This window comes from Coturnix japonica, chromosome 1 (genome assembly GCF_054131305.1).
Source record: "Coturnix japonica strain WE chromosome 1, WE-NBRP24, whole genome shotgun sequence".
Classification (NCBI taxonomy): domain Eukaryota; kingdom Metazoa; phylum Chordata; class Aves; order Galliformes; family Phasianidae; genus Coturnix; species Coturnix japonica.
In genome coordinates, this window is record NC_140663.1 from 13,057,307 (window position 1) to 13,079,241 (window position 21,935).

General features: G+C 44.2%; 1 protein-coding gene across 1 annotated transcript in view; it reads right to left on the minus strand.

Moving 5' to 3' along the window:
• Positions 1-1,109: 1,109 nt before the first annotated feature.
• LAMB4 (laminin subunit beta 4) overlaps positions 1,110-21,935 on the minus strand; it is a 39,839-nt gene continuing 19,013 nt past the window's right edge. Inside the window, exons 20-35 of the mRNA XM_085510031.1 lie at positions 20,118-20,261; positions 19,315-19,546; positions 18,152-18,309; positions 17,160-17,384; positions 15,480-15,700; positions 14,174-14,270; positions 13,086-13,461; positions 12,460-12,620; positions 9,242-9,447; positions 8,218-8,382; positions 6,438-6,591; positions 4,399-4,606; positions 3,939-4,077; positions 3,538-3,714; positions 2,361-2,514; positions 1,110-1,450 (exon numbers count right to left, since the gene is read on the minus strand). Of these exons, the coding sequence (XP_085366157.1) occupies positions 1,311-1,450; positions 2,361-2,514; positions 3,538-3,714; positions 3,939-4,077; positions 4,399-4,606; positions 6,438-6,591; positions 8,218-8,382; positions 9,242-9,447; positions 12,460-12,620; positions 13,086-13,461; positions 14,174-14,270; positions 15,480-15,700; positions 17,160-17,384; positions 18,152-18,309; positions 19,315-19,546; positions 20,118-20,261 (2,957 nt within the window). The 3' untranslated portion in view covers positions 1,110-1,310. The remainder of the gene's footprint in view (positions 1,451-2,360; positions 2,515-3,537; positions 3,715-3,938; positions 4,078-4,398; positions 4,607-6,437; positions 6,592-8,217; positions 8,383-9,241; positions 9,448-12,459; positions 12,621-13,085; positions 13,462-14,173; positions 14,271-15,479; positions 15,701-17,159; positions 17,385-18,151; positions 18,310-19,314; positions 19,547-20,117; positions 20,262-21,935) is intronic.

Here is a 21,935-nt window from a genome sequence, read left to right on the forward strand (position 1 = left end):
TGCCCAGGAAATTAAACCATTCTTAGCTGGCAGGGCAGGTATTGAGGTATTGTTATTCTAAACCTCTTTTGGCAATGTGGGCTTTGAATTCACGGAACTCATAGAATTTCACAGTCCTGTCATGCAAATCACAGCTTGGCTTTGTGTTACTTTCAATACAACAACTGCATTTGTCCTACTTAGGAAATGCTTTACTCTGCTGCGGGTGAGCTCCAGCAGTAAGGGGCAGAAGGTGCCCTGCAGCGTCCTTCCTGTCTGTGTGCAATAGCGGTGTTTCATTTCCACTAGATTCTTTTCTATCACATATTTTTATTGAGGTTTTCCCCCTCACTTTTTTCTCTCTCTCATGGTCTTTCTGAACTGCCGTCCTCTCTGGATCTAACACAGGCTGAATGTGCCCAAAGGAGCTGCTCGTGTGCCTGGCTCAGGGATGTCTCTGACCTCAGGGAGACCCAATTTCCTGCCTGTTGTAGCACGGCTGTGGTTGAATGCCCAGCAGACATCTGACAAGATCCTGCTTGATTCAATATCTGTTTGATTTCACATGGTTTTGATTAAATGCTGTTTGTTTCCACAAGAAAGAGAAGTGGGGTTGGGAGGACTGAAACGAGTGGGTTTGATCCAGATCAAGTATGCACACCAGCCTGCTCGTCCCTTTCCCAGGTCACATCAAGGGTATGATAAGGATGAATCCTGTGTTCTGTATGGCTACAAAGAGCTGCTGTGTGATACTCGACTGCCATAAAGCACCACGTGCAGGGGAATTGCTGAGAAGCTTCTTCAGAGTGTGCAGCCTCCAGCTCTGTGGCTTAGGTTGAAATGCTGGGGTGGTTCTCAAGCTGTACAGCGTGTTAATGAAAAACGTGGGCCACCCCTTAGGAACGCACACCAAAAAGGTTCTAATTTCAGAGTCGATTTTGGCGTTAAACATCTGTGCACTGCCATCCAGCGGGCACTGGGGGCTTTGCTGCCTGTCACCCACCAATCCTGGTGGTTTTGGTGAACATAGGGGATCACCCAAAGGGTCAGGAGTTCCCCTGCTCTGTCTCAGCAAGGCCCAGCTGTGGACAGCTGTGTATTATCCTTCAGGACTTCATCCTGATTACTTATTTGGGTGTTCTATTAAAAGTTTATTAAAAGTTGTTTATATTCCATATAAACTCAGGCAGACTAAAAACCAAGAGAAAGTTACATTATTCCCCACACCAACATTCTGTACACACCTTCAGACTTATATACAGAGGGCAGCCACCCTGTGCTCATGTGGTGGTAAATACAAAGGCCTTTGTTGCGCTTTACCTGCCCAGCCCTTAGCTTTTGCAAGTTGAATACTTGCTTTCCTGCTCTGTGATTTCATTTTTAATGGCTATCACTTGTTCCTCTAGTTGTCTGAGTTGCTCTGCCTTGTCTTGCTTGGTTTGGTTCAGGTCCTGAAGCTTCTTCTCCAAATCTGTAAGAGTAAAGTCACATACAGCAATGCACATATTTGTTGTGTAAGCAAAATCCAGGGATTAACAGTGCTCCTTTTTCCAGCATTTTTGGAGGCAATAAGCCCATTTCAAATGGAGAATGTTATATATGCAGCAGGAGGGAAAAACCTGGCTTAAGGACAGTGAGAAAAACATGACAGCTTTAAAACAGTTCATTTCTCAGCATGTGCTTTTGTCTGTCAGCTATGATGGAGCAGGACGTTTAGCTCTTAAAGCAGCTGGTTTAATTGGAAACATTCAGAGGGGCACTGCAGCTACTAATGTGTGCAAAGCCTAAAAGATCTGAATGTAATGGGCTTAGGTCTTCCTCCTTTACAGAAGTGTTTTCCTAGTACCTGTGAAGCTACACCAATGAGAAGATAATGGCAGTGAGTCAGTAACGCACTATTTGCCACCTGTTCCCAAAGCACGGACCTTTGGAGAGGCTGAAATTCTCACAATACTTCTTTTCAAAGTGTCTGCTCAAAATATTGTCTCGAAGGATTTGCTCCTGGGATGCAATTTCTGCTTCAGTTCTGCTGACACTACACAACAGTTTTGGATGCTGAACAGCATCCTATGCCCAAGGATTTCCAGTGGAGGTGCCCAGAGCAGAATTAGCTCCTCTGTGTGCAATTATGAGGGCTGTACTGGAAGTCTGCCCTGCAGCCTCCCTATGTGTATGTCCCTATACACTATGTGTGGATGTGCATCTTTTAATGGAAAAACACCTGCCTGCAGCTCTCAGTAACACAAGTTGTCATCCAGGTAGTGTAAGAAAAGACAGAGTGCAGTGGAAAGGTGAAATGTCCAAATGAAAGCTCCTGGCTACATCTGCAGCTATATTTTTAAAGCCCATCCCTCTGCTTGCTACGGAAAGGAGAACATTACCTGTTATCCTTCTAATTTTCTTTTCTGTCTCTTCAGCCAGTTTTTCTGCTTCTTCCTTCAATTGCTTCACTTTCTCCAGAGTTACTTGTGGAGGTCCCTTTGCTTTCAGCTTGTCCTGAAGAATGGTGTACTTCCTTTTAATGTCAGCGAATTCCTGTAACAAAACCCCATTACTCGGTTTAGGAGCATCTCATAATTAACCTGGCATACCAAAGGGTATTTAAAAACAGAATAAAAATGTGTGGAAAAGCCACATTTGAACCAAACTTAAAGTCTCTCAATCTTCTAAACCTTAAAAACATCCACCATAAAAACACACTGAAGAGTGCTCTGCCAAGCCATGTATAAATTGATGAAACAAAGTGCCCATGGGGGAATCTAAAATGTCAGTGAGGATGAAGATGGAAAGAAAAAATGGTTAAAGACTTTTAAAACTTACATTGTTTTATTTCTTTTGATAGGGCTTTTCTATAGGTTTCATTTTTGCCATGAGGATTGATTTGTATGTAATGCATTACCTGTAGCATCACTTAAAAACAAACATTTTTTTTGGCTGGGATATTTATTGGCTAGTTCCATTTTGTGCTGAGTTAGGGTGCCTGGGAGGTTTAGATTTCTGCTGGGTTTCATACAACCTGAATGCTCAGTTGTGCTCAGCCTTTGGAGCTGTGGGTGTCTGGTTCTCTTCATGCAGCATTTTAGCAATTTCCAGCTGCCTCAATGCATTCTTAAGGAACTGGAGCTATTGAGAAGCACCCAGCCAACCCCGCCTCCATGTGACTCCCACCGGGTTTGTCTCTGATGGTGAGCAGCACAAGACAAATGGCCAGACCGCTTCCATCACTCACATATATTAATATCTGGTTCTGTGATTTGCTCTGTTGTGTTTGCTGGTGCCCATGGTGACTTTGAGTCTTATACACAGTGCAAGGAAAAATGTCATGGAGTAGCCAGCGAAATGGGTATGTTTTCTTTCATTGAAGCAAACTGAAGTGCTGGCTGCTAGAAACCTTAAAGTAAAAAAGATACATAACCTCAGGAATTGTACATGGCCTGGCATAAGGAAAACTTAGCAGAGTTTTGAGAACGGGGTAACGCAGTTACACTTCCGAGTCAGTAATACCATCAAACATACAAGGAATCCTTTTTCCCTTTAATGTGAGACAGAAAGGCTTACATTATCAATTTTCTGAGCTTGTTCATATGCTGCCTCTGCCCCCGCTCTCACATTTGTAGCTTGATTCCTGTTCATCCGCATTTTCATCTGCAGTGTGGTCATTTCATCTTCCAGATTGGACTGTTTTGCCTTAAAGTCATTGAGTTCATCGCTTGTCTTGTTCATTTGGTTCCCAGCCTGGAACAGAGCAGTTGGAGGCTGTGGTTTCTTATGCCTTGTCCATCCCTCCTGCAGAGCTTGGTAATGAAGGAGATGAATGGCAACTGACAGACAAGACGAGCCCCTGACATGTTATGGAATTGATATTGTATCTGAGACATACTTTGATTTTATTTTACAGCTACATTGAGGAAAAACTGAGATAAACTCAATAATGCATTCAAAGCTTTAGAGCAAGATACCTGTGAGATTTGCGCTCTGATTCCTTGTATCTCTTCATTTAACTTCACGAGGGTATTTTTGGAGCGTCCTTGGGAGCTCACGACATTTTTTAGTTCATCATTAATTTTGTCCACAGGAGGAAGAGCTTTAACTGCTTTGCTGAAATGGAAGAATAGAAAGCACGTGTAGTATTGTGTTGTTGAGAGCAGAACAAACACATTTCAAATGCACCCGTGCTCACATGCAGAAATGTTCCCTCAAGTTGGCAACCTTAAAGTGTGGTTGATAAAACAAAACACTGGTAGGGGCCTTGTGTGGGAGAGCACCACCTGCTGTGCTGAAGGAGAGGATGGATGCTGCGAGCTGCCTGGCAGAACACTGCTGCCAAGGAAAGCAAGTGTCCGGGGTAGGGACTGTCCTGCTGCCCACAGTGCCATCTCAGCTGCAGTTTGCACACTGTTAAGGGATCAGCTTACTCACTCAGCAGCCCGTGCCTCCACCAGCAGTGTCTGAGCCACTTCCATTTTCCTGTTTCTCTTGTTTGCGTTCAGTTTGTACCTCTCACAGTGGGCCATAATGCTTCTGATTTTGCCAAGCAAGCTCGTTAGCTCTCTAGGAGTAAGGGGAAGGTTTATCTGCAGGACATAACTTGCCACCTGTTCGATGTCTTCAGGAGGCACGCTCTCATCTGCAACAGAAATTGAGCTTAAGAAGTTCTGAAGCACATGCTTCCTCCCAGCAACATGCAAAGGATCATTATGGTTGCTTAGACATCGAGTTATGTGGCAGAATAAAGCTGACAAGCACAGCAAGAGTGTAAGAGAATTACCTCCAACATTTTGTGATTTAATATTATGCTTCCAGGTAGTGCTGTTAGTGTTGTCAGAACTGGCTGAACTGAGGATTTGAACCCACTTTGAACTGGGTTATTAAAATTCTGATGCAGAACTGAACCCACAGAGGGCTTTAAGTCGGTGTACTGCGCAGCCAGATGTGTCAGAGCCCATTTCTCCCTTGGCCCCCAGATCAAAGAGGCACTGGGGAGACCAGGCTGTGAGTGAGGCTTTCCAAGCCGGCCTGTGGGGGTAATCCATTCCCTGGAGTTGCCAAAGTGCTCAGAAAGAGGTTCCTTCACAGGTTAATGAGGAAGGCTAAGATGCAGAGAGGGATTTGGGCTGGGCAGAGATAGGGTGGGAAATCAGAGTGAGAAAAATATGTTTTACAACTCTCCTTCCAAGTACTCCCATTGCAGCACTAGCAGTGCTAAGAGGGGCAGGTACTCTGGGTCGGAGGAGCCAGTGCCTTGCAGTGTCTTATCATCACGTCTTTTTGCTACTCACTTCCCTTTGTGGACAAGACCTTGGGTAATAATGGAGTTGAAACGTGTTTGTGCTAATGCTCCAATGTAACTGATGGAGAATTAAATAAAAGTGTAAACAGCTGTGCGTTTCAGAGAGCTGTTTTCTGTCAAAGTACATTCATCTAAAACTACCATGCGAGTCTCTGTATGGTACGGTAGACTTGATATAACTGTATCCATTTCATCTGCCACGGTGCATAAACTTCAATTTACCAACAAAAAATTCAACAGGAAATGCTTTAGCAATTATTAGTAAATGCCATATGTCTTCTAAGAACATGTAAAAGAAGGCCAAGGATGATGTTATCAATTGCTACCAAACAAAAATATGAGAACACTGAGGATTAAGTGGAGTTTTTCCTTCAAATTCTGTAAAATACCTTAAATATTCCTTAACAAAGAGAGCCCTCTGTCCTCAGCCCTCACTGCTGTTTGGATGCAGAGGCGTGAATGCCAAAGGACTGCCAGCATGCAGTCCTTAGAGAATGAGGAGATCAGCTACATGCAAGAGATTACAGAAAATACTAATGCATTTCAAGTCCTTTTGTGTGCATCTGGTTAAAAAAAAAAACCCAAAAACTAACAGGCAACAAAACATCTTTGCAATTGCGTGTGTGGAAAAGGGTTCAGGGCATATATTGTTTTGTTATTTTTTGTGAGGGCTGAAGTTCTACCAGAATCCTTTGATTCCTCGAGTTACAGCTTTACGGAGAGGATGGAGCAGTTTGTCACTTTGTGTCCTAATTCCCACGCTCCCTACAGAGAGCTCCTATGGGCCGGGAAGAAGGGGGTGGAATAACAATTTGAGGATGAACTTAATATGCCTGGACGTCATACACTGTATGAAATTATATTAGTAGCCCTTTGCTCAGCTAACCCAGGAACTGAGGGTTCAGTTGCCTGTTTCAATTTAAACAAATTAAGAAAAAGTGACAATAAGAACATGGCAAATCTATGGGGAAAATAAAAGCAAATGCTGTCCTCTAGGAGAAAGAAACACTAGAGAGAAAGAGATTGAAAAAGGATGCACAGATCTGGAGGGGGTCAAGAAATCTGATATGCGTGCAGCTCAATCACTTTCTAGCCATCTATTGTTTCAGTACATTTGAATATATACTGAAGAAAAATAAGTCAGAAAGAGCTTTCCTTGCATACTTACCTGACAAGAAGTTTTTCACTTTTCTGATGAATTCCTTTGTGACTTCTCGGTCAATTTTAATCTGATTCTTTGCTCTCTCCAGCTCCCCATTGAAGCGTGAGCCTTTCAGCTTGGTGTCTTCTGCCATTTTTCTGATGTTTTCAACCTGGAGATACTGTGAGAAATAGCAGCTGTGTTTTCTGTGTCCATTGCTTGGCAAGGTGAGCTCTCACACTATGGAGGTGTGAGAGTCACCATGTGGAGTCACTTGGTGTGGCTTTGGGATGCCTGTAGTAGGAGGCTGCTTTGGGGAGCTCCTGAGGTTGTTATGTCATGGCCTTTGCCTAGCCTTAGAAGAGGCCTAAATCAAGTATTTTCTTCTTCTGTTGCAATACTGTGACATGTCACTGATCAGATTAATTACAGAAAAGGCACATGATTTAATTTGCCTTTCTATGCTATAATTACTGTTAAAACACACTTAAAAACAACAACAACAAAACTAGAAATTAATACTTGCCTTTAAAAGTTAAATTTTGCCAATTAAATTAATGTCTGTGATTATTTAACTTAGTGCATTAATTTAATTATCAAACTCCAAGAGTATTTTGCTCTTCTGAGGGCTGTGCTTTGCTCTAAGGAAACGCTCAGGTGCAGATAGAAGAAATTCCCTGTTTCCCCAGGCAGCAGGAAAAACAGCCTCATTTCTACTTTGCAACATGTGTGGGAGGGCCATTCCTGCTGTCCCTGCATGTTTGGGGGCCTCAGGGTCTCTTGGCTGCTCATTTCTACCCCCGCTAACTGTGCAGTAGCGTGGTGTGGATTCTAAAGGAGGAAATAGATGCCCAGGCACCCTGCAGGGAGGGGACAAAGCACTGCAGAGTGATGTTTCTATTGGGAAATGGCTTTTGCCTATCAGTGTAACAGGCGTTTTCTCTGATTGTTAATGAGAACAAACTGTCGTTTCGGGATTTGCCTGTTTTGCTTCTTTTGCACATGTTGTGTTGGCCGCATGTTCCTTGAGTTATTTTCACTGCTCCTCTGCAGTAAATTGGAGCAGCTGAATACTAGATTTCCATATAAACACTATAGGGAGTAGAAAATATTTGGCTTGAATTTATCTGCAAGAATTCCTTAGTGGTAAATATTAAAGTAACATAAAATTGTATACATTGAGCTTAATGGTATGCACAGCAGTCTTAATGGGATAAACGTGGTCCATTCTTGGGCTGCTGGCAAATACTGCTGTTTGAATCTTTCTCAGTGCAAATAGAGACAATATTAACCTAATGTCACCATGTGCATTGGCACAGGACACCATGACCCCATGGGACCATGGCACCTTCAAGTAATTAATGTGGCTTCCTCAGACAAATAGCTGAGCTGGATAAAATGAACCTGGAGCTGCCTGACTTTCCACTTACTGTGAAAGGAGTGACTAGCTGTGATGTAGCCAACACTATCTCTATTAAGATGGTGGCCAGACCCCTATCTTATCTTTCTCTCTGACTTTGGGAATATGTTTAGCAAGCAAGCTGGGCTTCTCTAATTCACAAGTCTGTGCTAAAACAGCTTTTCCTCCCTTATATAAAACAGCATCCAGGAAGAGCAGAGGAAGAGCAGGCTTCACAAAGGCAGCAGTGCCATGAGATGCACCAGCTCATTGGGTACTGAGGGTTTTAGCATAACTGTTGACTTGCAGTCGAGATACTACTAATGAACAGTGTTTCCCAGGAATAGGTTGCCCAGTTCCCTATCCTCCATGCACTGCACTGAACAAATGTAATTTTGATGCACATACTTGATTCTCAGGGTCCTGTAGCTGAGTAGTCAAGTTAGTCAGCAGGACAGCAGTCTCCTCAGCTTTCCTGAATGCTCTGGAGGAGAGAGGAAGAGCTCCGCTGCAGTTTGGGCCTCCCCCACAGGCTGCTGCAGCACAGGAATGGCTTCCTGGCACCCCACAGATCTGCAATAAGGAAAACATTTTATCAGGACTTCTCTGGGTATCTGAGATGCACCTTTGGTGGAAGGATGTTGGACAATGCATGGGATTTTTTGAAAGACACACAGTCTGGTATCTCCAAAGATAAGGCCACTGCTACTTAAAGGATCTCTTTCCCTGACCTGAAGGATGCAATGGCAGCTTAGGGCTCTAAACCTCTTTCCATCAGCCATCTGCTGGGCTCTATGTGTTACACAGAGACCTTTGTTTTACTATGTGGCAAAAGGGTTGAAACTGTTCCCATGCCACATCCAGCCCAAGGAGCATCCAAGTCTATCCAGTTGGTTCTGAAGGACCCACCCATATCATTTCTCCAAACACAGCAGCATGCCTAAGCTTCTACTTGTTTTGACATAGATATTGAGGCTAAAGGCTGAGACAGGTGTTCTATTCCAGAAGTGGCAGTGCTATCACACTGCTGTTCAGCATAAAGTTTTTGTCCCTTTTCCACAGGTGCTACAAAGGACATGCAAACACTTCTTATCCACTCGAGGGTTGCTCTGCTTAGGTTAAGCCACTGATAAGAGGAGGTTGGGGTTAATCTTTCTGAATTTACACTGAAGACCTCTTCTTATTAGAAAGTGCTTGAACAGTTCCTGGTGCTGCACCTGCCCTGGGAACAACGGCTGCCAGAAGGGTGGGAGTGACCACAGCTGGGAATTACAGCTGTGTCTGATGTGACGGCAGGTCTGTGCCAGGGAACTGTTCTCCAGATTTAATATGCATGTAATTACTCTTTTAAAATAAAATAATAAAAAAAAACAACTAGCAGCATAAAAAGGAAATTCTTATTTGGTTCCCATTACAAACTCCAAGCACCTACCTTTTCAACCAGGTGTTGGATGTCAGGGATCTTGATCAGCTTGAGCTGCTCCATCACTTTGCTCCCTTCCCAGCCCTGCTTGTGCATCATAGTGAGCACTCTCTGCCTTGTGTGCTCTGAGTGCCTTACCACTGGGGTTGTCTCATGAGCTTTCTCTTCTGCCAGGAATGATACTTCAGAGTGTTTCCTAATATTGCTGATGGCCTCTGTAGCAACAGAAATAGCAATGAGTACTAACTGATTACATTCATGCATGTACTTGAGTGCTGGACCAATGGTGAGTGACAGGTCTGTTACTGGCGGTTGATGTGGGACAGAAGGGATGGACAGAAACTGCCATTTCTTCATTCAAGCTTTCTAATCCTTTACTCAGACAAATACCAAACAGGGGTAGTTATTGATGAGCATAACACTTGCTAAAATAGCTGAAAACGCAGTGGATCCTGTTATTCCTCAGAACTGAAGTTTGGGCAGGAGATCTGTTCCTACTACTTGTAAAACTAAAATGATCAGCTCTGTGACTGTGACTTAGGGAAGAATCCGTCCTCCCCATTTTCAGCATAGCACCCAAAAGTTAAAGTCTTCTGGGCCAAAATTTAGATTACAAATGGAAATGTATGACTTTTCTATGGCTCTGAGGAGATACGATTTTGGAGTTGATGTACTGAAAAGAATGAAAGCATTTCCATGATAAGCCTGTAGAGCAGGCAACAGATCAACAGATGCTTTCTTCTTTGCTTAGTGTAAGCTTTTCCTCAAGTAGAGACTCAAAACTATGGAGAACATTCCCTTCTTTTTTTTTTTTTTTTTTTCCCCAGTTAAACAGCCTAAAGAAAGGAATCAGGCCTTTTGCAAAACATACAATTTAAAGTTACTGCTGTCAGATCTCCAGGGGACCCTAAGTTTTCCCCAAATAGCCAGGCACAAGTATGTGCAATGATCCAGAACTGATGTTTTGTTAGTGAAAAAGCATTAGAGGTCATTGATTAACATCCCACTGGGCTGGTAATGACTCAACTACCAGTTGAAGTCAGTGAGAACCCTCTTCTCAAGTCCTGCCTGCTTTTTACCAGGCCCTAAAGCTCTTGGTCTTGCTTTGGCTGAAGCAGAAGGATGTTTAGTTGTGTGGATCCAGGATTACTTGTTTTATCTTGCACCTCTTGGAAACAACATACAATCTAAAGTTAGATCCTAATACAAAGTACCTGGCAAGAGGCTACTCTAAGTCCCTGTCTAAGCAAGAGGCTGTTTTTTATGCAGTTATTCCATTGCAGGAATATTTTACAGTGATTCAACTCTTCGTTAAATGGCCCAAACACATTTTTCATGCTTGGTTTGTGATGGAGCTGTAGGGATTCCAAGTTCCTTTATGTTAAACACAGTTTCTTAGCACAGACTTGATTTACAGCTCAGGAATCTGGGCTCACCACATTACAACGCCACAGTGGCTGCAAAGCCAGGGAACAAGACTGGGAAGAGGTAATTTAATGAGATTTCAGAAACTGCAAGAATTCTTTTAAGAACACATGTCTTTTTTTTCTTTTTCCAGGGAGCTCAATTCATGATTAACTATTGACATTTCCAACTCATGCAGCTGAGTATATGCCCATTTCAAGAAAAGACCTGAACTCTCATTTCACTTCCTCTACAAACCTCTACAAAGAGAAGTAGGTAGGAGCCAATTTCCCTTCACGTGCCTGGGGCACAGGTATCAAATATCCCCCAGATCAAGTACCTGGCATATCTTCCGTCCTGCTCTGCCCCGCTTCCTTGGGCCAACAAAAAAGCATGAGTAGAAAAGCAGACAGGGCCATAGCCTGAATCGTCCTGAAATGTTGAAGGGATGAGGGAACCAGGCATTGTCCCAGGCACTGGCGAAGCTGGCTTTCTTGAGGGAAATGTCATTTCTGTGCTGCTAGATGCTTGGTAGCAGGACCAACAAATATTTGTGGCCCTGACCAACAATTCAGCTTAAATTCAAGGTCTTCCCCTCCCCACACCCCTGTGTGCTTTTTATAGGGCTGTTTATCTGCCTCCAGAGGCCAAGAGATGAAAAAGCCTTGGAATGTGACCAGAGAGCACCGCAGATGCTTCAGCTGTGCATCCACTGACCTCTCTGGGATTTATTGTTTCTTTGCCTTCCTGCCTTCTCAGAGTCAGCACAAGACCCAGTCGAGCTGGGACATGGTGCCTGTGAAAGCTGTGCTGACTGCATATGTGGGATTTGAGTAGAAGTCTGGTCCCCCAGGCACTGCCAAGTATAACAGTGCAAAGAAGCCCCAAACCTTAATGAATCTTTCTTATCCCTTTTCCTTTCCCATGGCTTTATATACTATTGATCTTCTTTTCATTTATTTCGGTCTTGTTTAGTCCAGTCTTCTCACTTGTACAAAACATGAAAGATCTTGAAGCGGGATTGCACTGCCTTTAAATTCTATCTATCTTCCATGCTGGCTGTAACATCTGGGGTTCATACCTTAGCAGCCACCTCTCTGGTCAGATGGTGGAGTGTATACTGCTGACAGTCTCCTGCTGTTGTGAATCCAGTTAGTATCTGATCAAGATCCCCGAATCATAAATTCCCGTCTTTTCCCAGAGTTTATGAAGCCTGTGACATTGTTATTACTGCCATTAGCAGCTGATGGAGACTATACTTAGCTCAAGCACAGACAGAGTAATTATTTAAAAAATGCCAAGGAACTCAGTTCTGTTTTCACATTTTGTGATGATGGAGAGCCAGTTCCTTACCACATAAAGCCATGTATTTTCCCATGGGAACACTGGGAAGTTCTACGGCTCTCTGCTCTAATTAAACAAACCATTGCTGCGCAACATTTTTAAAGTGTTGCTAAGAGGAATAGGAGTCAGAAACAGGGAAAATGGCATCCTTTGCTTTTCTACTGTACGATCTGAGAATCTATAAAGTGAAACTGGGTGGCCTTTAAATCCTGATGGAAACATCAGTGCTCATGAGATTTTTGACTGATACGATCATGCATATACCTGCACCTGAACTTTAGGATGCTAAAAACCAAAGCATTTTAAAAACAGAAGGCAGTTGGGGAAGTTGCTATGATAAAGTTTATAGTACTGGGGTTTTTTGTTGTACCACATGGAACTAAAATCTAAGGATCTTTGAAATGTACGGCTCAGCGGTGAGAAAAGCACTGTGAAATTTCATTGCATGCTTTCACCTATTTCAGTACTGGCCGCCTTACCTTTGAGGCTCAAGTAATGAAAAGTGCGATGCAGATCTAATTTCTGTTGTAGAAGTTCATAGACACGATCAGCTTCTTCGCTAATGTCTTCAATGTTCTCAGTGAGGTCGGGAAATTCATACGGCATACTGTGAATCGGACCCATTTGTGTAATTTGTTGTCTACAAGGGAAGGGAGAGTTAATGAAGAAGTCAGACTGAATTGCTCTTAAACCAGACCTGAGGTACACACTATTTTAAAGGACAAGAGAGAAATTTCTAAACGAGCAGAAACATTGACTTGTAATGGCTTACTTAGGAAACCACTAGGAAGAGGAAAATTCCAACATTTACTTCTATGCCTTTGGGGGGGCAGTGTGTGAAATAGTCCTAGAATCCTTAGAATACAAAGAGGCCTTTAAAGGTCCTAGTCCAATTTCCCTGCAATAAAAAGGGACACATATATATGTCTCTCTATATATCTATGTGGATTATTTTGTTCATGGATCTACTGAAAGCATCAGATCAGTGCTCCAGCATCTTTTTCTGATCAGAAGAGGGATTTGAAGAGTAGGGCAAGGCTGGTGACACCTGGGGAAAGACTGCTTTGCCAGCCAAGGGATTTTAGTGGGGCAGCAGAGCCCTTACCGAACGTAGCCATGAAAATCCTTGATGCCTGAGAGTGCCTCCCATGAAAAAACAGGATGTTTCAGAATTCTTTCCATTTCAGAAATGGCATCTTCAAAGGCTTTGAATCGCATGTCACAGCTGGGCATCCGTCCTCCTTTATCTTCTAGGCTTGCAGCAAACCTCATTAACCCTTGAACAGTCTGGGAGAGGGCAGTAATTTCAGTGTCCCACTCATCAAAACAAAGGTGACACTGACGGCAAGAGGGAAAGTCTTTCTCAAAGCCACGGCCACACTGGTCGCAGAACCGCCCAGTGACACCAGCACGGCAGTTACACACACCAGTAGCTTTGTCACACTGGGGCCAGCTGGTTCCCTCTGCATTACAGTTGCATGCTGCAAGAAAGGGACAGCAAGTTATACGCTATTGTTCCTTCTCTGCAGGAGTAAGGCATACAGAAGGCACAATCGTATATTCTAACACAATAAACAGAAACTGGTTTTCTTTGCTGCTCTTTGAGCCTACTTGGCTGCAAAGGGACAACATTACCTTGCTGGATAGGACTCTGATATATGGGGTTTATTTTTCTTGATGGGTTTCTACTAGATCTTTCTACTTGGAACAAGTTGGAGCGTTCCCCCACTGTGCCCAACTCTGCTCTTCTAGCATTGCTTCCCTGCACTTTTACACTGAAGGGAAAAACAGATGGTAGCTAACTTCAGCCACCCAAAGGCCTCCATGTATTCTGTGTCAGTCATCTAGGCTCCTTCACTGGCAATGAAGAGAAGCACCAATGAAGGTGCCTCTAAAAATCAACCTAAATTGGTACTCATAGAATCACACTATATTCCAGGTTGGAAGGGACTCGCAAGGTTCATCAACACAGCACCACCCAAAATTCAAACCCCTGTCTGAGAGCATTGTCCAGACATCCCTTGAACTCTGGCAGCTTGTGGCTGTGACCAGTGCCCTTGGGAGCCTGTTTCAGCTTCTTATGTTTCATATACACAAATGTATCTGTTTCTCTGGATATAAGTTCTGTCTTCTCTATGAATAAAGGCCAAACATTTGTTTTGAGGCAGTTTCTAACCCAGTTATAATACTTACAAATGCAATGCTTCTGGGGATTGCCGAAGTAGTTTTCTTCACATTCATCACATCGTTTCCCACCATAGCCTACCTTACACAGACACTGGCCTGTAAGCTGGAAACAGTTCAAGATTTAACAACTGCCCATGTAGTATGACTGCATACACATTATTTACCGGGTTTCTTTTTTGCTCTGTGACCTTTATTATACAGCTGCACAGGGACCATAGTGACACTGCTTCTGCACATTGTTTGAATACAGTTTAACAAGATAAACTTCCTTTACCATCTCTGAAGGCTGTTAAAAAAGACTGACTTTGAGAGGTGGCTTTTCTTTACTAATATGAAAGGTTTCATATGGTCCAATCTGATCTTTGAGAACATCCTCTGGCTATTATCTGAGATATGATTTTTTCTTCTTTTGTGGAAAAGATTAACAGCTTATTTTTGCTGGAACAAAGTACTCATCTTAACATTTCAACTTTTAACTACATGATATATATGCTGCAGTGGAAAACCTCCAGGGTACGTTATGCACATTGCCCTAGAAAAATTTGTTTTGGAATTCAGGGCTGAAATTGGACTGCAGGGAATTACAGCTCTGATAACAACTCAGACAAGCAGTAGTAGTTCTTCTGTGTTAAGGGCTACATTTTGTAGGAAAAAGAATAGCTCCACTAAGTAAACCAGGGCGTAATGAAAGCATATGGAAAGGAAAATGTGAAAGCACATCAGCAAGAGCTTGGTGTAAGGTCCTGGTGCCATGAAATCAATAGCAAAATGGCTGTTGTCTCCATGGACCACAGTTTTAGCTCTCTATTCTGAAGGACTGTTGTATTTTTTCCACCATCTTGCTCTAGAAAGTGCCCAAGAATTAAAAACAAGAAAAGATACAGGAGTAGCCTGATTGATGATGCATGACTGATGTAATGGCCTCTGCGCTTTGTGAGAAGGAACCCTTAAAAAACCAAACACTTGCAAGACTCTTAGGTCCAAGTCTGGACTTCCTCCTACCCTCTATGTACACTTATGGGGCAGTTTTTCCTCGCGTTATTTTCTCATGTATTTCTGTGATCCACTTTAAAAGGAAACACGCAGGCAAAGAGTAATTGCTTACAACTAAAGCCACAGTATCAGAACAGTGCGTTTGGTATAATGGCTCCAAGCCAGCTTACACCAACTGCAAATTCCCTTTGCAGAAACTGCAAAGACTTGCTGTTTCTGGGGAGCACGGCAAAAATCCATTCTCATATGAGAAGGTCTCAACCTTGTCATGCCAAAACATTACCCTCCCAGTTCCCAGAGAAGAGAGTGATTTCCTTGCCTGGTCACACTGGTTACTTTGGGTGTTTTTTGTGTCACAGTCACAGAGCTGACATCCTTTTCCAGCAGCCAGGTTCCAGTAGCCCAGCGCACACTGGTCACATGTTGAACCAACCACGTTGGGCTGACACTGGCAAGCTCCAGTGGCTGGGTCACACAGGCAGGCTGTATCCCCACCAGGGCATGTGGCAGGGAAGACACCTGCAGGATTGCACTTGCAGACTGGAAAGAGAAGGACAACTGCTACAGCAGATGGTGGTACAAATGGCTGATGGACAATCAGAACTGTACAGAATTCTGTTGGCTTACAGAATGGTTTGGGCTAGAAGGGATCTTCAGTGACCACCCAGTCCAAACCCTTGCAATTGGCAAGAGCACCTACTGCTAGATCAGGCTGCTGAAAGCCCCATCCAATATGAACAAGCCCAGCTCCCTCTGCCTGCCTTCATAGGAGGGGTGCTGCAGCCCTCTGAGAATCTTTGTGACCTCCCCTTGTCCCATTCCAACAGCTCCGCATCCTTCTTGTGCTGGGAGCCCCAGACCTCAACACAGTAATGCAGGTGGGGCTGCTTGAGAGTGGAGCAGAGGGAAATAATCACCTCCCTCAACCTATCAGCCATACTTCTTTTGATGCATCTCGGGATACAATTGGCTTTCCAGGCTGCAAACACACACCGTTGGCTTGTATCCTGTTTTATCCACTCGGGACTATTCCCAAGTCCTCCTCTTTCTGTTGTGGTTTGTCTACAGCTTCTAACAAACTTACTGAGAGCTTTAACTACTTTTAATATAGGCACCGAAATAAAAATACCGAAGTTGTAGTGAATTTTGAATCTTATTGGCATGAAATGCTAAATATGTTGGATGAAGAAATACTGATTTACAGTAGACTGCAGTGTGGGAAACCCCAGTAAAGGGTAAGCCAAGTAAGATCCTCCTTCTTCCTTGCAAGGAGCCAAAAGTTCTTGCTAAGTTATTTCTATCTGACATCTTCCAAAGATGAATGAGGTATGGGTTTTAACTGTATTTCAGAGATGCCCAGAAAAAGGATTTCTTGATAATAATTATGTCTTCTGGCCTGTACAAATTAGGTCTTCAATTAACATTTGTGAAAATGACTTTTGATAAACTCTGAGGGGAAACTTATGCTCTGCTTTTACTTCTACTCCTTCCTTTCTGCTCAAAATGCTGTTACTGGCAGTGCTCTCATGAGGACTATTAAATTGCCTGAGCAGCCTCTGTCTCGCTGTATCATTAAAACAACTGGCAAGGCAGGGAGCTCAGCAGGGGATCATCTGGTTAACTGAGCATTGCTTAGCTGGCATCAGCCTGCAACATGGATAAACAATTATCTTTGATTCCTTTAACTTTAATTTCTTCCTGACTGGGATGAACGCACTTGTATTTTTCAACACAGAATAATGCTTTCAGTTCAGGTGAGCATTTCCTAGAGGTGATATTCAGTATAAGATTTAGGCAGACCTGCATGAAAAACAGAGAACTTAATAGATGCCACATTAACAGTTATTTCTAACACTGGCAAGGAATTTCTTCAGTACTCTCATATGTGGCCTACTTTAGTTTTTCCGTCCCCCTAAGGGCGAACCTCTCCCTATAAGCCTAATTTCTTTATAACTTCTCTTGCTGGCAATACGCAGTTGCAGTGCTATTGCCCACTTACTTCGGCAGTCCTGATTGAGGGCTGAGCCAAAATACCCGGGTTTGCAGAACTGGCAGTTTGCTCCATGGGTATTGTGCAAACACTTGACGCATTCCCCGGTGACCCTGTTACAGGACTCTGGGTCTGTCACATCAATGTTGTTGTTGCAGGGACATGGTGCACATTCCTCCCCTGGGCTTCCTGGGATTTTGTAGAACCCAGTAGGACATTCATCACACCGGCTGCCTGTCAGACAGGAAGGTACAAACATACACTGCCTAATGAGACTTCAAGTGGATCATGCAGTTTCTAATAATACTGCAAAAATGCTCAGTCTGGCTATTCAAATGCCCAGTTCCAATGCAAAAAACCAATCTGTTTGAGATCTTTAAATGGTCAGTTAAAATTATATCTTTCATATTGCAGTCTAATGGAACTACACCCTCCTCACTGCAAGGGGCATGTTGGTGTCACTGGGACCTTGTCCAGTGTTTCATCCTTGCCCAAAGACTACTCTTTCATCACTGTCCCCAGGTCCAGAGCTTTCCCCAGTCTCCAGAAGGGTGAGTCTGGTGCCACAGGAGTGACCAAGAGCCTCACCAGGATGGAACAAGAGGAAGAACATTTAAAACTAAGTATATAAGAGTTCTGTGAGGGCAACAGTCCCCTGGGAAAGTACCAAGAAGAATTATTTTGGCCTGGCAGCCTTTCCTCAGGCAAAACTGGTCCTGACTTAGAAAAGCACCTGGCTTAAAAAAAGGTGACAGCATTTGTTTGGTTTTAGCTCCATTGCAGGAGATGTTCATAATAAACAGGGGAAGAAAATGCTTCAGGGTTTCCCTGTGGAAATTCAAGGTAAGTCAATGGGATCTTTGGAAGCAGTGCATCAGTTTGCTGCAAAAACAGCTGCATTTGGGACACCCAAGAACTCCCCTCTCTGCAGAAGCCACTGCAACAGTGACACAGTCACTTTTGGGCGTGACATCAAAGCACGTCTTTATTTTGCTCCTTACCTGAATATCCCTCAAGACAATTGCAGACTATTTGTGAAGTCTGGGAGTCCCGGTAACAGGAATGTGCAAAGAACCTCTTGCTTGTAGGTACTCCTGGACACATGCATGGGCGGCAGGGTTCTCCGTTGGAAGGGTTTCCATAATAGCCATCGATGCATCTGTCAAAGCAGTCAAAAGTATATACATATATATTGAAATCACCCATGCTCTGTCTGCCATGTTCTACAAATCTGAGGTGACTGATGGCTTCTCTGAGGCTGCAGTCTGTCCATAAAGACAGGCAACACAGAGGCTTCTGAAGCATCATTGGTCTTTAATCTGCTTTACTATAGCAAATGGGGACACAATTCTGTATATTTATAAAAGCCAGGCTAAAGGTCTTGGCTCTGATTATCCTCATCCTGGGGTGCAGATCTCCTGTGGAGGAACAGGGCAGCAAGTGTTTCATTCTCCCATTTTTATCCACTTGCTACCTACATGCACAATAGCCAAAGGTCATATCATCCAAATGAACAGCTCAATGGGTTTCATTGTAAAATCCTCTTAAAAGGCAATGGCATGGAACAATCTAGCCAAACTGAACTAACCAGCCAATGAATTCAGTTCTGATGTCCCCTCTGAACTCTGTACCTCTACCAGAGCATAGAGTTAAAAAGGATCATTGTTTGGAGTGGGGATGGAAACACGTGGGAAAAGTCATTTGCTGGTCATACAGAAATGATATGAATCAGCAAATAGGGCACGTTTATTTAAGCTCCTTGGAGATACCTGTAGGTGTTAAAATGAATATTCAGCTCTAGTTAAGCCTCTTGGCAGTTTAAAAAACAAAGCAGACCTGGTATTGCAGGTCCAGTACCTTGCACAGGCCCTGGAGCACATCACACAGAGCACCCATGTCTCAAATGCCATCTTAAGAGGAGCCCACTGCAGTGCTGTGTGCATGCTGTGCCACTGCCCATCCCTGAGGACAAACCTTCACTCTAACATTTATCCAAAAATGGATACTTGCCACTTGGGAGTGAGACCCAATTTAACTCTTCCTTTAGCTATGATTCCAGCTAAGGTCATTGATGCATTGGTGGAACGTAGGTGAGACCCCAGCAAAGCATGTATTCAAAGAGCTGGTTTACATGTGAGCTGTGCAGCGCTGCCCATCCCCTCACCTTTCACAGTGGCTTCCAGCTGTAAACCCACTGCAGTTCAGGCACTCTCCAGTCACTGGGTGGCAAAGCTCTGTGAAGCCATGACATGGGCAAGGGCGGCAGCGGGGAAACCCAAAATACCCGGGCAGGCATTGGTTGCAACGCCGGCCATCAACATTTGGGAGGCAGGCACACTGCCCCGTCACCTGGTCACACAGCGAGCTCACTGAGCCCTGCGGGTGGCACTCACAGGCTGGAAAACAACAAAAGCAAAGCTGTACCTTCAGCACATCCGCATCACCCAACCATTGCCGATCCCACGGGAAGGAAGGGCAAGCAATGGGGGATGGCAACGTTGTTAAATATGTAAGTTGTTTTTGTATTGCTTCATGAGGAAAAGGAGTTGGGGAGGTTAATTGACAGTTGGCTGAACTTGAGCTGATAGTGTGCCCAGGTAGCCAAGAAGGCCAAAAGCATCCTGGCTTGCATCAGAAATAGTGCAGCCAGCAGGAACAGGGAGGTGATCGTCCCTCTGTACTCAGCACTGGTAAGGCTGTACCTTGAGTGCTGTGTACAGCTGTGGGCTCCTCACCACAAGACAGAGACCCTGGAGTGTGTCCAGAGAAGGGTGGGGTTGGACTGGTGGTTGGACTAGATGATCTTTGACGTCTTTTCCAACCTTTATGATTCTATGCTTATATGAACAATAGTGGCTTGAAAGCCCTACAGAGCTGGGGTGTGCACAGAAAGCCAAATACTGATACAAATACCGGTGGTGGTATGTGTGAAGGTAGTGGTGTTGATGCTGGGTGCTGAGTACTCACGGTAGCAGCCATGGAAGCTGAAACCATAGCTGCCTGCAGAACAAGTGTCACAGCAGCGCCCCACGACATTGGCTTTGCAATGGCACTGGCCTCCCAGTCTGCTGCAACTGGCGTTCAGCGAGCCCAGGAGATTGCACTTGCATGCTGCCAACAGGAAAGAAAAGTCAGGTTTGGTTAAAAACCAAAAGAGTGTGGTAGTTGTAAAAATTCTGCAGGTTTGCATTTGTATTAAAGATTCTAAAGACAACTCATCAGAGGTTCATTAACCAGCAGCCATGGCTTGGGTTGTTTGATGCTACTGCAATAATGCATCACCAGCACAAGTCTTGTTGTTGAAACACCATGCTCAGGACACTGCCTCAGTCTGTATTTGGGATAAGCCAGAAAGAGATGTGGAGAAATGTAGGTATACATAGATCTAGAGATACTCTGAAGTCTAGAAGTACTTGATAGAAACTGGCATCCTGCTGTGGCACTGGACCTGATGAGCAAGCAGTGCTTTTAGACTGGATAGAAGGATGAAGTTTTTTACAGCAAGGGTACTGAGGCACTGGCACTTTGAGATGTGATGAAAGCCCTGTCCATGGAAACAGACAAGGTTTAGACAGGGCTTTGAGTACTTGACCTGGCTGTAGGCATCCCTGTTGCAGGCGAGTTGGTCTAGATGACCTTTAAAAGTCTCCTCCAACTCAAGTACTTGTATGACTTAGCCTACCCTTATTTTCTGCTTTCTGGACACCTTGGACTATCCTGCTGAATGAAGCTGCTCTGCTAACTCATGGGGAATGTTTGTCCAGGACACTCAGATGTCAGAGCTAGAAAGCCAAAGTGAGAATCCCATCACTGTGGGAAGCAGATTTACAGGGGAGTCAGTGCAGCCCAAACTTAAGTGGTTCTGGACATTTTCCAAAGCTTCAAATCCCATCTGCTACTTCCCTTACTCTGGGATACTGCTGAGGTTTTCTTGCTGAACATCTTGCAGCACATCAGCCTGTATGCTGCTGTTCCTGGAGTCCTACCAAGCATCCAGCTGGCCCACAGCATCTGGGAAGGGGGCTTAAAATCCTATGTCATTTTCTACTAAACAAAATTAACCAAACTTTCTGCTTTGGCCATTTGGTGAAGCTGGTTGCAGCACTCTTCAGAAAGCATACAAGCATTGCTTGTGTGCTCTTGTAGCTTGGAAGGCCAAGGGTAGCCAGGGCTCCATCAGAAGAGGGGTGGCCAACAGGGACAAGGAGGTGATTATCCCTCTCTGCTCTGCCCTTGCGAGGCCACATCTGGAGTACAGCATCCAGGTCTCGGGCCCCCAAAACAAGAAAGACAGGGAGCTGTTGGAATGAGTCCAGAGGGCCACAGAGATGAACAAAGGCCTGGAGCACCTCCTGTATGAAGACAGACTGAGGGAGCTGGGCTTGTTTAATCTGGAGAAAAGGAGGCTGAAGAGTGACATAATTGTATCCTTTGAGTACCTAAAGGGAGCCTATAAACAGGAGGGGAATAAACTCTTTCAAAGCGTAGATAACAGCAGGACAAGGGGAAATGGTTTTAAGCTGAAAGAGGGAAGATTTAGGTTGGATATCAGGGGGAAGTTCTTTACAGTGAGAGTGGTGAGGTGCTGGAACAGGCTGCCCTGAGAGGCTGTGGATGCCCTGCTCCTGTAAGTGTTCAAGACCAGGTTGGATGGGGCCCTGGGCAGCCTGGTCTAGTACTACATGTGGAGGTTGGTGGCCCTGCCTGTGGCAGGGGGTTTGGAGACTGATGATCCTTGATGCCTCTTCCAACCCAAGCCATTCTATGATTCTTAATTCTGTGATT